Source organism: Giraffa tippelskirchi, chromosome 3 (genome assembly GCF_054371585.1).
Source record: "Giraffa tippelskirchi isolate mGirTip1 chromosome 3, T2T-mGirTip1v1.2.pri, whole genome shotgun sequence".
Classification (NCBI taxonomy): Eukaryota; Metazoa; Chordata; class Mammalia; order Artiodactyla; family Giraffidae; genus Giraffa; species Giraffa tippelskirchi.
The window spans coordinates 164,531,684-164,546,377 of NC_137277.1; the positions used below are offsets into that span (position 1 = coordinate 164,531,684).

At 56.6% G+C, this 14,694-nt stretch overlaps 2 protein-coding genes across 23 annotated transcripts in view; both read right to left on the reverse strand.

Moving 5' to 3' along the window:
* Window positions 1–903: 903 nt before the first annotated feature.
* CRYBA2 (crystallin beta A2) lies at window positions 904–13,227 on the reverse strand. Its single transcript, XM_081578240.1, has 5 exons — window positions 11,204–13,227; window positions 3,768–3,932; window positions 2,818–2,959; window positions 1,580–1,722; window positions 904–1,102 (listed from the first exon to the last, which is right to left on the reverse strand). The coding sequence occupies exons 2-5, from the start codon at window positions 3,926–3,928 to the stop codon at window positions 955–957; spliced, it is 594 nt and encodes a 197-aa protein (XP_081434366.1). The 5' UTR covers window positions 3,929–3,932; window positions 11,204–13,227; the 3' UTR covers window positions 904–954.
* Window positions 13,228–14,500: 1,273 nt separating this feature from the next.
* Window positions 14,501–14,694, reverse strand: part of CFAP65 (cilia and flagella associated protein 65) — a 38,981-nt gene continuing 38,787 nt past the window's right edge. For all 22 annotated transcript variants that reach the window (XR_014080566.1, XR_014080564.1, XR_014080563.1 and 19 more), the window contains one exon: window positions 14,501–14,692. Coding sequence is in view for 18 of the 22 variants with exons in the window: in XM_081584102.1 (XP_081440228.1) it covers window positions 14,560–14,692 (133 nt within the window). In the remaining 4 variants the exon portion in view is untranslated. The remainder of the gene's footprint in view (window positions 14,693–14,694) is intronic.

The following is a 14,694-nucleotide window of genomic DNA, read 5'->3' on the forward strand; positions in this document are numbered from 1 at the left end:
CATAAACTGGGTCAAAGAGGGAACTAGGAAGAAGCTATACTGGTGCCATGGACTCTAATGGCTGCTACCACCATGGCTATGGGCTTCTACCACCTACCCCAGAATGCAGGCCCACTGTGGTCAGTGACTCAGGGGTGGTCTCTCCAGCTCACTGGTCTTCTGAAGAGTGGGAAGGAAGAATGAGGAGGGAGTTGTTTGAGATAGCCGAGGGGCAAGGTATGAAGATGTTTTATAAAATGCTGGAGCTCACTACCACATGAAGGATTACTATTCAAAGGGTCTGGGGCTCAGCTTAGAGACAGGATGTCTCCCCTAGAAAGCAGTGGGACCTCCCACCAATTACCCCTCTCACACCACTGCTCCTCTGCCAGGCGGAGATTCTACATAACTGGGAAATGGGTAAAAGTTTCCATCAGGCTGGATAGGGAGCCAGGATGAAGAAAAAGGCTGGAAATGCCTGTGATGGGTGGGGGTTAGAGAGGAGCCCAATGGAGCTCCCGCACAGAGTTAAGGACATCCTGCCCTGTATGATGGTGCCTGGCCCAGGGGGGCTGTGTGAAGGTTGAAATTCAGCTATGAGCCCTGCCATGGCATTGTGTACACTCAAACCAGAGGATGGCAAAGGCGCTCTCTGGGCTAGCAGGACCCCCTGGTCCAAGCTGATAGGCCTCTATCGTGGAGAGGTGTGGGGCTGGCTGCATTTAACAAGTTCCTCAAGATGGTTAGCAGTAGTTTCATCTCAGCCCCATCTCAGCTACTTACATCCTAAGCCAGTGTATGCTCCGTAGGCAAGGATCCTGGAGCCCAAGGGAAGGGTCACGTTGGCAGAGAAGGACTCTCAGAAAGATGAGGGTGGAGGTCACAGAGCAAGACACCGAGAAGGAGGCAAAAGGGGCAGGCAGGTTCAGGAGCCTTTATTGAGGGTCCTCAGGGGAGGCGCTGGGGCTGTGAAACTTAGTGCTGGACTCTCCGGATGGACTGCAGCTGCCCGGTGTGGGCCTGCGTGCCGAATTCACTGTAGTTACGGAACTCCCCGCTGTGGCGGTCCCGCTCCAACACATACTGGTAGCCCCGGTAGCCCGGATACTGGTAGGCCACCCACCTAGGCAAGTGAAGGCCCAAGGGTGGTAAGTAGGCTCTGCCCCCACCCCCAGTGATGTCTCCATTGCCGGTCCTCCTTTCTCAGCTCCCAATTCCTAGCTCCAAAATCATGGCTTCAGTTTTCCCTACATGGTCTCTCCCTGCCCTGTCCACTGCACCAGGTCTTCCTAACACCTTCCTCATCTTGTCTCCTATTCCCACCCTCCATTGCCTCCTCACTCAGGTTTTCAATTCCTTCCTCTACCCCACGTTGCTCCCCTGACTCCTATTCTCTTATTACCTGTCCCCCTCCCTCCCCATCGTCTCCATCTTCTCACTTCCCCTTTTCTCTTAAGTCTCCCACGACCTCACTCCTCCAATCCCCACCCCCCAACATGTGTGTTCATTGTGTCTCTTAGCACTGTCATCTTTCCCCACCCTCCTCCCTGGTCCCCATTGCCTCCCTGCTCTACTCCTCTGTTCCAGTCCCGGGACTCACGCTCCAGAGCTGACTTTGAGGGAACCCACATCCTTGCTGGCCCAGCCCATGGAAGGCAGGGATGGGTAGTCATCATTGAGTTCAAACTTGCAGCCCTGGAAGTTTTCCCCCTCAAAGAGTGTCACACGGCTGTCACTGTGGTTCTGAGGAATGAGAAGGGGAAGTGGACAGGTCAGACCCTCCAAAGAGGTGCTAATGGATACATTCTCAGCCCCACTCCCCCAATCCTCCTGCCCAGCACAAACAGTGAAGACAGGGTCTATAAGCACACCCAGAGTTCACTCCTTCAGCTCCATATCAGTCTAGGAAGCTGTGGTGCTCAGAGGTCCCCAGCCTGGTGCCTTCTATGGCTTTGGATTGGGGTGGTGAGACTAGAAGGGGGATTTCCAGAGACCCTCCCAGGTCAAAAATAAAGAATCTTGTGACATGGACCTGTTTTGCAAGAGGAAAATTAGAGGTCCTAAGAGAAATCTGGTCCACTATGCAAGACAGTTTCCCCAAGGGTCTCATTGACTATCCACTCCCCTGCCCAGGACCCTGGGCATAGCCACTCATAGGGTAGGACCCAGCGAAGGGTGATGGCAGAATAATCAGTGTTTGTTGAGTCTGGGCTCTCCTTGTCCCAGGACCTTCTCCCTGCAGGACTCCTTGGCCTCCTGGAATGGAGAACCTGGCCTGAGTGAGCACCTGCTCTCTGTCCTCCACCCCACAGCTCCAGATCCTCCCCTCCAGTATATTTGGTTCATTAATAACCCTTTCCCCCCTCCCCGAAACATACACACCCAGACCATCCCTTTCTCAACCTTGATCCCTGAATGAGTTCTAGTCTCATCTTCATGTTAAGTTTTGTGAGCAGAGGCAAACCACTTTGCCCTTCGAGCCCCATTCCCACACCTATGTATAAGGTTAACAACAGTTACCCTGACCTCACAGGGCTGTGTGAAAACAAAAGCGCTCGCTGACAGGTGTGGACGACTGGAAGTGAGAAATGGAGCTCAAGACTGGCATGGTTGTGGCGCTGTCCGTGGTGCTGATTTCTGGCGCCTGGTTTAGGCCCACAGGCTAAACTTTTGGAGAATTCTCTGGTTCTGAGAAGTAATGCCACTACTACCCACCTAGGAGTTGTGTTTACACACCCCCGTACAGTGAGTGGACAGTCTTTCCCAGGTGCCGTGGTGGGGCCAGGGCCTGGAGCTAGGAGCTAGACTGCAGGGGAAGAGGGGGAGGGCTGTGCTTACCGCACAGAGCACTGGCCGGAAGGAGAGCAGCTGGTCGCTGTGGTGGCCAGCACTGCCGCTCCAGGCACTCCAGCGAGGATAGTCACCCTTCTCCAGAATGAACTGCTGTCCTTGGAAGTCAGGGTACTCGAAGGCCACCCAACTGGGGCAAGATAAGGGAAGCTGGGAGGCCTCTGCCCCAGCCTCATTCATTCCTCTCCCCCCACCCCACCCCCCGCAGCCTCACATCCCCCTTGCTTGCTAGGAAAACCGATCTTTTCCTCCACCCCAGGCCCTTCTCCTGACACTCTCATCCCCAGGCAACCCAGTCCCTCTAGAGGCTAGAAACCCAAAGCCGGCTGCTATCTGGGGTTTGAGGGGTCCAGGCTCCCAGCTCAGGGCTCCCAGGCTGGAAAGAATTTTCCAGTCTATGAGAATCACCCGAACAAGCACTTCTACCTCAAGGATAGGTCCCTGCAAAGGTAGGTGTATGAAACTCCCTAACCTGCGGTAGCAACCTGTGATAGCGACAAGCAGCAATAGCTCTGGGGCCTCAGCTTTCCCGAGAGCCCCAGTCTCTAGAAGGCCAGGGTTGGGGGAGTGGAAGGGACTTGGCTTTTTGTTTGTTGTTAAAAGAAGCTTAGAGCCATCTAACTTTGGAGAGGACAAAACTATGCTGTGAACTAACCCCTTCAGGACTCAAGCTGGCCTCAAGGAGTCCTGCCAAGGGTCTCTTCTTGCCTTTATCCCTTTGGCTCGCACGAGGATACAATCTCTCTCATAATTTGTCTTGGGGCTGGTGGGGAGTTTTGAGGACACCTAGGGTTTTTCCATCTTGGTAGGTCTCTCTCACGCAGGGTTTCTCTACAGTCTGGGGAGCAACTGGGAGCCAAGGTCCCAGTTTCGGAGCTTGGGCCAGGGGAGCCTGGCGCCTCTCAACCCAGCCCAGTCATGCCGGGGGCATCACTCACACGCCATTTTCCACCTTGACCGAGCGCACCCGGCGCAGGCCTCCGCGCTCGCCGATGTTGGCGCAGTCACTGAGCAGCCGGCAGCGGCGGCCCTGAAAGTCCTCTTCATCCCAGAGCGTGAGGCTGGCGGGCGCGGGACCCTGCGCGGGGGCGCTGCTCATGGCGCTGTGGACAAGGACAGGACCAGGCGCTCAGCATCCCCAGAGCCCCTTCCCGGCCCAGACCCGCCCGATCCTGGTGGGAGGTGAAGGACCCGCGGGTTAGACCCGGGCTGTTAACAGCTCTTTCCCGTCTCGCCCTCCCCGCCCGAAGAGACCACGCCCCAGCTCCGAATATTCACCAGGTGGGTGGGTGAGCGCGGTACCGACGGAAATGGAGAGGCTGCGCGCGGGCTGGGCGTGCGGGGCTTTATACCAGGCCTCGCCCCCTCCCCGTACCGTGTCTCGCCTGGGTGGGGGGAGCTGAGTCAGCGGGCAGGCTGCGGTCAGCTCTGGTGTCCCCGGGGTGGGGGTGGGGCCGAGGCCTTTCCCGCAGCCGCTGACCTGGCCCCAGCCCTCGGGGATGACAATAGAAAGTGCTGAGACACACGTCCGGCGCCCGCCACAGCCGAGGCTGACTCCGCTTTTTCTTTCTGGGGGGCCTGAGCCAGGCAAGGCGCACCCTCACTGGCCCAGACCCTCAGGGATAGAGGTGCCAGGCCGCTAAAACCGCACTATCCCGACTCGAGATGCTGAAGCTCTTCCCAGCGTCTAAACTCCACCTTTTCTTCAGCCCTAGGTCGAGGCTTCTCTTTGGGGCGACGCTAGGGAGGAAATAGACAAGGCTCCCCACAAGCGACCTTCCTACGACGCTCAGCCCCCTTTTCCCTGGAAGGTGGGCCATCGCGGCCCGGCTCCTCCCAAGCTCGAGTTCCCAGATTCCGCACCAGAGCTCCCAGAGTTTTCTTGCGGGAAGATGCGATGACCAAGGAGAGGCGATGACCAAGACTCGCCGCAAGACGGCGCTGAGCGCAGGGAATGTAGGGCGCGGGGGGAAGGCACGGATTTACAAAGCGTTTAGGGAGTGGCGGTCGTTTGAACATTCTTTGGTATTACCTTTCTTTGGGATTGGAATGCAAAATGACATTTTCCAGTCCTGTGGCCACTGTTGGGTTTTCCAAATTTGCTGGCATATTGAGTGCAGCACTTTAACAGCATCATCTTTTAGGATTTGAAATAGCTCAGCTGGAATTCCATCACCCCCACTAGCTTTGTTCCTAGTGATGCTTCCTGCTTAGTGATGCGCTGCAGTAGGTAGGTAAAAACGCTTTCGGCTGATGCGCGGCTGGAACTGCGACGTGGCCGGCCACCAAGCAGAGCTCCTGGGTCTGGGACCCCCGGTCCCAACTTCAGCCTGAGAGCTAGCAGCTGATTATTGAGCGCCTAGGTCGGGTCACACCCTCCGCTCAGAGCTTTTACCTGCGTGATCTCAACTAATTCTCGCACCGATCTGTTGAGGCAGACGCTGCTGTTGCCTGGCGTTTCACAGAAGATCCTGCGGCCCAGAGGGTAACACCGGGACGCAGTCCAGGAGCTGTCACAACTGAGAAGTGGCCCAGCTGAGGTGTGAACCTGGGGTTTATGTTTTGACTATAGATCCTAAGCTCTTGGTTTCCCATGTGGCACAGTGGTAAAGAATCCACCCGCCAGTGCAGGAGACACAAGAGAGGCGGTAGGATCCCTAAGAGGGGAAGATCGCCTGGAGTAGGAAATAGCAACTCGCTCCAGTATTCTTGCCTGGAGAATCCCATGGACAGAGGAAACTGACGGGCTATAGTCTGAGGGGTCACAGAGTCCGCCTCGAGGGAGTAGGCACGCCTTTGCCTCCTAGGCTCTTAACCCCAAACCCACTGCATTGTGGCGGGGAGGAAGGGGAAAGGTAGGGTCTGGGGAGGGAGAAATTTAAGGGGAAAGGCTTGGAGCCCCAAGGCAAGTTCCAGGAAAGAAATTTCCTTGCAACTTGCAGCAGAATTTCCTAACCATCATGGCTATTGATGAGCCACAAAAGTTTCTGGCAAAATTGTGCTTTCCTTAATGAAGGGGGTATGCCAGAAGAAGTGTAGGGGTGAGAAAGAAGGGAATTAATACTTCGTTTTCCTCATGAACCAAGTGCTTCCCTTATAGGCTCAACAGTCCAAAATGGTAAGTTTGGATGAACTTACCATGTGGAAGTGTGGAAGAGGCTCCCAGAGGTACAGGGCCTTTTCCAAATCTACACAGCTAGCCAGTGTCAGAGCATGATTAGACTAGAGTGCTTTGCCACCCAACTTCTGGTGACTAAAGGGGCTCTCAGGCCAGATGCCGATGCTACAGATCCAGAAGTCTAACCATGCTGTCTTCCATGCTTTCTCAAAACTGCCAACCTCACTCTAGCCTCAGAGCCTCTGTATTGGGGGTTCCTGTTACCTGGAGTGTCTTAGTCACAAGGTCTTGTCATGCTGGCTCCTTTTTCATCACCTGGGTGATGCTGTTCCTGACATTTACTGTCCTTCACATCACCCTATTTTCTTTATAGCATTTATTATTCTGTAAAGTTGTCTTTTTCATCTTTTGTGTATGGCTATATGGAATGTTTCCTTTTGTACTAGAGTGTAAGCTCCATTTAAAGGGGCAGGGGCTGTGTCAGTCTTGTTTTCAGTTGTTATCTTCCATCCTAGCACAGTGCAGGACACATAGAAGTTGCTCAATAAAACTTCTCAAATGAGTGAGTGGACAGGGTAGTCAGGTTGGGCCAAAGGTCCCTGGGGAAAGCTGTGTAGAGGAAATGCTCTCGTGAATACGGGGTGACGGTTGGCCCATCCTGCCAACCTCCCCAGCCTTGAAATTCTGGCATGCTGACAGTAGGGCCGGGGGTATTAGGTCTCCCTTGAGTCTCTCTTTTCACTGTTGAGAAATTGCTGTCCAGGATCCTGATGTGTGTGAAGGTGAAGGCCAAAAGTACGAGGCCCTAAAACACAGGGAGTAAAGTCCAGTTTGGAAATTTTGGAATCAGAGCAGGGACAGCCCCAATTTGATTGCAGGTGGGGTCAGAACCACGCCCAGTCCCCTGACTCCCTGTGCTAGAGGGGGTGTGGTCAAATAGGGTATATTTTCCCAAGCCAAGAAAAGGGGAAACGCAAAATATCGAAGGAAGCAAGAAACAGTCCTAGACTCTTTGTGTCCAAGCACTTGGTCTCTGTTTCACAAGTGGGGCTGTCGCAGCGGTGACACTTGAGGGATCGAAAGAATCTCTCTTCTACATTCTCTGTTCCTCCCCGGTCTCTATCCAGCAAGTCTGGACTCGGCCACCAGGGGGGGCGCGCGGGCCGCGCTGGGTGGAACGCCCGCGCAAAGGCGGGAGCAGCGCGGGCAATGGAAGTGGGAGTTGATGGGAGGCTGAGGTCTGGAGGCGCAGCAAGCGCGGGAGGCGAGTGCGTCAGGCTGCGCGTCTGCGCTGGTCAGTGACGCGGAGGGTGAGTGATAGTTCCGAGGGTGCGGGGGTGTTTGTCCGAGGCCAGTCACTGTGTGTTCAGGAGCTGGGGTTGGGAGGGCAATTTCCAGTCCAGGTGTTGATGGGATCGCCATATTCCAGAGGAGATGGGTGGTGTGTGTGTGTGTGCTTTCAAAGGCTTGGGGGAAGATAACACCGTTGAGATCCAAGCAATTTCCAGTCCATCCAGGTGTTGGTGGGATCACCATATTCCACAGGAGATGGGTGTGTGTGGTGTGTGTGTGTCTGTGTGTTTTCAAAGGCTTGGGGGGAGATAACACAGTTGAGATCCAAGTTGGGATCACCATATTCCACAGGAGATAGGTGTGTGTGCGTGTGTGTTTTCAAATGTGTGTATGTGTGTGTTTTTTCAAAGGCTTGGGGGGCGATAACACAATTGAGATCCAAGTTAGAATTCTAGCTGGAATTTGAGATGGAGACCCGTGTGTGAAAATAGTCACGGCTTCTCTCCTAGTCCTAAAATCTAACCTTGGCTCTGCACTACGTGGCTGTGAGGCACTAGCTGGCCTCTTCCCTCCTCTGCCTCAGTTCTCTCATCAGGAAAATGATGTGTAGGTCCCACCACCGATACACTATAGTCAATGGCTTTTAGTTCTACCTGTCTTACCAGTTTTCTCAGAAATGGGAACAGCTACCAACATCACCCATAGCCATTTGCCTGGATCTCTAGACCTCTCTCAGGCTCCTCACGTCCCTCCAGACCCCTCTCTGGTTCTGGTCCTCATAGTCATCAAGAAAGGGAAGAATGAGCCCCTGAGGAAAAGGGGTTGTCAGGCAGCCCTGCCCAGTGTGCTAGAATGGGGCTCTGGGATCCCTGTCCCTTTCCAGTACTGGGGACCCCCTTCCTGCTTCCTTTCTCCACCAGCTGATCCACCTCCAGCCTTCCAAGCCTCCCCCACCCACTCCCCTCCTAGCCCCCTTCTGCCCCCCCAGCAGCTGGTCCTGTTTGTTTTCCCAGATCAGTTGTGCTCAGGGCTTCCTGAAGGATGGATGCACAGGTGGCTTTGTTTGCCAGCTCAGCACTGTCACCCCTACCTCCTCCACATCCACAGCCTCTCAAGGGGAAGGGGTGGGGGAGGGAGTTAGGTAGACCAAAAAAAGAAAGAAAGAATAAAAGTGTCCTCAGGTCTACACATCCAAGAGACCTCAAGATCTCATCGCAATATCGTTACCCAAAGAGAACTTGCCACCCTATCCAGTCCTTCATCTCATATAGGGACTTTTGGCCCCACAGAGAAATCCTCAGGATTCCTCCTCTCCATGATTCTACTAAAGCACTCATCTCAGAAGCACCCTAAGAGCCCACAGAGAAGCCCTAAGACTCAGTCCTGTATCATCAGTGAGGCCCTGGATCCCACTCAGATGCCCATCCCATACGGGGAAATGTAGATCTGACAAAGAAACCCTCAAATGCAACCCTGGACTCTCACTGAGGTCTCCATCCCAGGTAAAGGAGCTGAGAATCCCCGGAGAAGTGACACCCTCCTCATGTAGGGCCCCATCCCTTGAACAGTCTGACTTCACAATACTGCTGGGCAGCTTAGAGGGCCCCTGCCCGGTGGCCAGCTTCCTGGAGTCGGCTTGCTCCCACCCCTTTCCTTCATTTCACTGGCAAATCAGCCAGGGCTTTGGTGACTGCAGATGCAAATACTGTGAATGGTGTCTTCCCCCACCCTGTCCTGTAGCCAGCCCCTCCTTTGCAGCCCTGCTCCTCCACTCTCCACCCCCACCCAAGATCGGGAGGGAGCAGGGAACAGGCAGTGAGCACCTTCCCCGGGGCTGTGAGGGCTAGTCTCCTGGGAGACAGAGATAACACGGGTGAGAGACTAGCACAGCTCAGGCTGGGTCTGACAGCTGGGCCTGAGAGAGGTGGGTCCGGAAGGGGTGAGAGCCCCGCCCACACAGACTCCTCATCCTGTCCCTCTATCAGCAGAGCACCTCTTCTCTGCCCCTCAGAGGGATGGAAGAACTGGCCCCATCCAGAGAGGTGGGAAGCAGCTTTCACCACCACCCACTCACCCAGAAGCAGAACCTTGCAGGGAGAGGGCACACACGTGCACACATTCACACAGACAGATCCCACATGCGTCCTATGTGAACGGTCTCCTAGGCTCAACAAACACTTCAACAGTCATGCTCATTTACGGGCAGACATTTGTTCTCTCCTTTATTCTTTAAATATTTAGTCAAATGTACTGTGTTTCAGCTACTGTGCTGGCTGCCTCGTGGACCTTCATTGTGCACGCCACCCACTCCATGGTCATCAGAGTCACCCAGTCACGATCATACAGACACTGAAGGGTTTAGAGTGTGGCCTGTGTCCTGGGTTCAAATCCAAGCTCCCCTGCTAATAAGCTGGATGAACTTGTACTTCTCAAATTTTCCCTTTAAAACTGTTGTGAAGACTTAAATACATGTAAAACCCAGCACTGACTCGTATCAAATAAATGTTCACTGTTACTGTTGTGGTGGCTGTGGTTATAACCGGCTTTGCTGTCCTGTTACTCCCCTTCCATGCCCCCTGCACCTGGGGGTGGGCTGGGCTGTGGGGAGGAGTCAGGGCAGCAAGCCTAGCTGCATCCCCCCTCCCCATCCCATATATGTCCCCCCATCCCATACATGCCCTGTGGAAGGCAGCCTGTCTCTCAGAATGGGGAGACTTCTTGCTTCACCCCGTTAGAGCCACTCTAATGATGAGCTCAGTGTGGGGAGGGCGGGAGGGTGTCCCTATTTCGTTTGTTTTGCTCAGTCCTCTGCTCTCCAGATGGAACCGGAGACCTGACTTGTGGTCCCAGGCGCTTTTCCTGGCTCTATATGTGGTCTTGGGCAGGCCACGCCCCCTTTTGGGGCCACAGTTTTGTACCTGAAAACTAAGTTAACTGCTGATCCTGGAGGGGCTGCCCAACCCTTACTCCTGTGATCCTGTGATACCTCAGGAAGACTCCCTTCCCTCCTCCCCCAGCCTCTGCCTGCCCCCATTCCCCACCCTTTACACACACACCTGGCCTAGCCAGAATGAGGGGGCGAGTTGCCACTGTTGTCATGGGGACTAATCTCTGAGAAGGTCAGTGAGGCTCTGGTTCTACCTTGGCCGATCATGGGGATTAGCGCTTGTGTACAAGACCCCCCCCCACACACCCAGTGCTTCCACTCCTGGGTCCCCACACTTCACACAGACCCTGAGCGGCCTCCACACCTCCCAGAAGTTCCAAAGCTGGGCAGAATCCACACGTGAGCAGTGAGGCCGGGGCAGCTGCTGCAGCTGTCGTCCAGCGGTGGCCAAGAGAGAAAGGGGGAGAGATGAAGTCAGAACAACACCCCTCACTCCTCACTGTGGCCTGAGCTTTGCCTTTCTTCATCTTCTGCCCTTTATTGGGGCAATACAATGTCCCCGAGATAGGAGTGTCACCTCCCCTCCCAGCCCTGGATCACAGTTGTAGCTCAGGGAGAAGCCATACTCTTTCTCTTTTGCTGTGGGTAGCATCTCCCCATCCCGATGACGCGGCTTGGAATGGAGGCTGTTTTCATATAGCTCTTCTTCCTCCACACACACAGTAGCTTCCATCCCTGGTTACCCTGACCTCTGACCCAACATCTTCAAATGCCTCCATCTCTCTGGAGTGTACATCCCTTGTTATCTCACATTGCCTCTTTGTGTCTCTGGCCTCTCTCCAGCTCTCACTTTCACAAGTCTAGGGTTGTGGGGGGCAGTGGATACAGCCTCTCTGGACTCTGAAATCTTCCACACCCGCTGGGCTGCACCCACGGTCTGTCCCTCGGTGCTCCTGCTTGGATTCCCCCATCTCTTGTGCATCCTTCTCTCCTCTCCCTTTCCCATCAGCGGTTTCCCAGTTCCCCCTACGGCCGCACTCCAAGTGCTCTTTCCTTTTTTCCGCTTCCTCCATTACCTGTCCCCTCCCCCGTCCAGGGTGCTGACAGGGATGACAGGAAGCAGGCTCCGGCTTTGAGCAGGAAGGGGAGGGGGTGCCCCCCGCCCTGCGCTTCGAACACCAGCTGCTAAGCACCCCCCTCCCCAAGCCCAGCACCTGCAGGCCTGCCTGGCGCCTGGAGACTCCACCCCTGGGTGGACGGGAGGAGGGACCGGGAGGAGAGGCCAGATTCCGGCCACATCCAGGAAATGCGGGTCTTGGGGGGATGGGGAGGTAGAGGTCTACGGACACCGTCCCCCCTCCCTGGAAGCAGGGAAAGAGTCAGTGGCTCTCTGTCACAGGGGCAGACCCCAGTCTACTGGTGAAACACTGTATGTTGTGGGGGGGGGGGTTCATTCCAAGGGGAGACCTTTCTGTTGTGCAGCCCTAGGGCCTGGAATCCCAGGGAGAGGGGCAGTGCTCTGAGCCACTTCCATGATTGGGGGAGGGGAGAGGATGCCCACAAAGACAGAGGGAAGATGTGCCAGGGCCAGACCAGGCCCCTGACAGGCAGATCAATCAGTGCCAGGCAAGGAGCAGAGGGCTGGGCCCAGGAGAGAAGCCTGATCAGGGAGGCCGGGACTGGAGCCGCACACACTCAGCCCGGGACCCATACATGGGCCTCCCCCCACCGTCTTGCCCCAGAGTTGCTGCACGTAGATCCAGCCTGCAGTCTGCCTTCTCCCCAGCCCTGCCTGGGATCTGTCAGAGCCATCTCATCCCCTCCCCCTCCCTTTCTCTGTGCCAAGACTCAGCAGATCCTGTGGAACCTGCGGGTAGTTGGGTGAGGGGTGGCAGTGAAGTGGAGGGAAGGTAGAGGAGGAAAGCCAGCACCCCCAGGAACCTCCAGATTGGAGTGGGAAGGGACCAGCGATTCCTGACCCTCATTCCCATCTCCCTAGGGGCTGGGGCTGCCTTGGCCTAGATGTGTAGGGGTACAGTCCCTCCTCATGATGCCTCCTCACCCTTAGGAGAAATTGCGGAGCTCCTTACTGCTGTCCAAGGAGCCTTCTGTTCACCCCTGACCTACAGCTAGCCCCTCTCTCTGGGGATGACTTAGCATCGCCATCAGTTCTGGGGGGATGGAATGGAGAACACCGGGAATCAAGGACAGGGACTCAACTGACCCCAGGCCTGAGTTCTAGGTTCTCCAAGCAGGGGGTGCAGGTCTAGCGTAATCTTCATCTTTCTCCCTCCTGTCAGATCTTAACACTCTGAGTCACTGCAAAGGGGGCGGCCTGTCTTAGGTTTGGGTTGTAGCTAATGATCCATGAACTCCCACCTAATCTGAGGGCCACTTAGAGCCACCCCACCCCCAGCTGACTAAAACAAGAGACCTTGGGATTATGAAGTCTGGGAGAGGCAATCAGCTTCTGGGCCTGGGACCCCCAGCAGGCAAGGGCTACCAGACCCTGTGTTTGTCCTTCTCAAGCAATCTGTTCTGAGGTAGGGAGACTGCAAGATGGGCCAAGGAGATGGCAGGGAGTGAACCCTCAGGATGTCAGCACCAAAGAGATGAGGAGGAACTGAACTTGATCCAATGTGACTCTAGCTGACCCCACCCAGATTTTCCACACCTCATAGCTGTTGCTCCAACCCCTTGCGAGCCTCCAACTTCTCAGGTCAAGGGGCTCAAAATCATTGCTAAAAGCCCAGAAACCGGAACATGGGGACTGGTGGGCCCCACACGAGAGGCCCTACTAACCCCTCTCTCCCTGCACAAGTGGGAAAATCCGAGAAGCCAGGAAATGACTTGCCCAAGACCACAGAAGTGGCTGGGACAGAGCCAGACTAGAAACTCGGGTTTCCACCTCCGAAAGAACGCCTAACCTGGCCCCCAGACCCCCTACGCCACCCGGTGGAGCTGGCTCTGCCGGCCCGCATTATCCGGAATCGAAGCGGGCAGCCCTTGAGCCGCGGGCAGGACAGGGCAGGGCGGGCGGGGCCGGATGGGAGCCGGATGTCCCCGGGGAGCGGTGCACAGCCTCTCCGACCCGTATGGCGGCGGCGGCGGCGACAGGTGCCTGCGTGGCGATCGGCCCGGGCCCCCGGGCGGGTGCTGAGAGGCCGCCCCTGCCTCACGCGAGCCGAACGAACAAAACGCTCAGGTCCGGTTTGTGCGAGGGGCTCGTCGCGGGGCGGGAGCGGGAGGTCCGGGGCCTGGCTGTGGCCCTCGGCGGTCTCCAAGTCCTGGTCTTCTGCGAGCGCCGTGCTGCCCCGCGCCCGATAGCCGCCGCCCTCACCTGCGCGCATCTGCGGCTGACACGTCGGCGGCCGCGGCGGCCGCTGCATGTGCGCACCTGGCCCGCCCCTCCCTTCCTGGCCACCCTCCACCCGGCCCGGCCCTGCTTGGCTTGGTCCCCAGCGCACGCCGCGGAGCTTGTGCGGGAGCCCCGGCTCAGCGCGCTTTATACGGCCTACTCAGTCCCCGCCCCTAGAGACACACACACACGCGCGCGCGCGCGCACACACACACACACACACACACACACTCACACCTGTCCGGGCGCCCGTTTGCTCGGGGCAAATATTGACTCAGAGGAGGCGGAGCGCCCCTCACCCCTTTCCCCGCCCTCGCCTAGGCTTCGGGGCCGGAGCTCCTCCGAGGCCTTGGCGGTGGGGGTGGAGGGGGGTGTCGGGGACCTGGGCGCCTCTGGAACAACACCAGATGTCACTTTTCCACCCACCTGCCTCGGGGAGGGGGTGGGGAGGAGCCGAGGACAGAGGCTACCAGGAGGAGGTTAGGGGGAGCGGGAGGTTGGGTGTCCTAGGGAAACTGGGGCATTCCCTGGCCTGGGGGATTCGGATTCACATTTAATAGGGTCTGTGGCCCGCGGCCTAGCGATGCTCTCCGTCCCCGTCCCAGCGTCAAATTTTTGACTTTCCTCGACGTGCCTCGATTTCTCTTCCTTTCAACCTCCGCAGAGTTCCGGGAGCCCGGCATATGCTGAGTAAAAGCTAGCAGTGGAAGGGCCGAACCTCGGAGCAGGCGCGGCGGGGAAAGGGAAGGGATGGCCTCCTATTGCTCCGCGGCCACCTGCTGTGCAGATCAGGCCACCCGGCTCTGCTGGGGCAAAAGCCGGCCAGAAACCACCCGGAGCGCCCTCCACTGGCCAGACCTCAGAACTCTTGCCCAGCTGCCGAGTGGAGAGGAGAGACTCAACTTCCTAGCTCCAAAGAGTCAGTGCGGTCCACCTTGGCCGCTTCCACCATCTGTGCCTCTCGGACTGCGCGCGAGTTCTTGTCGCTTACGAGGAAATAAAGTGAAGGCAGATGTAGAGGGGGGCAAGCTAGATGCTTTACTGGGGGGTGATGGAGAGAAGGCCGGGAGGAATCTACAGATGCAAGTCGGAGTGGGTGGGCGCTTGCGTCTCCAAACAGTCGGTGGGGGGCGGTTCAATCGAGCCGGGCATCTCCGCTTGCTGCGGCCCCGAGGCCGCTGCCGGCAGCGACTCGGGACTCAGAATCCT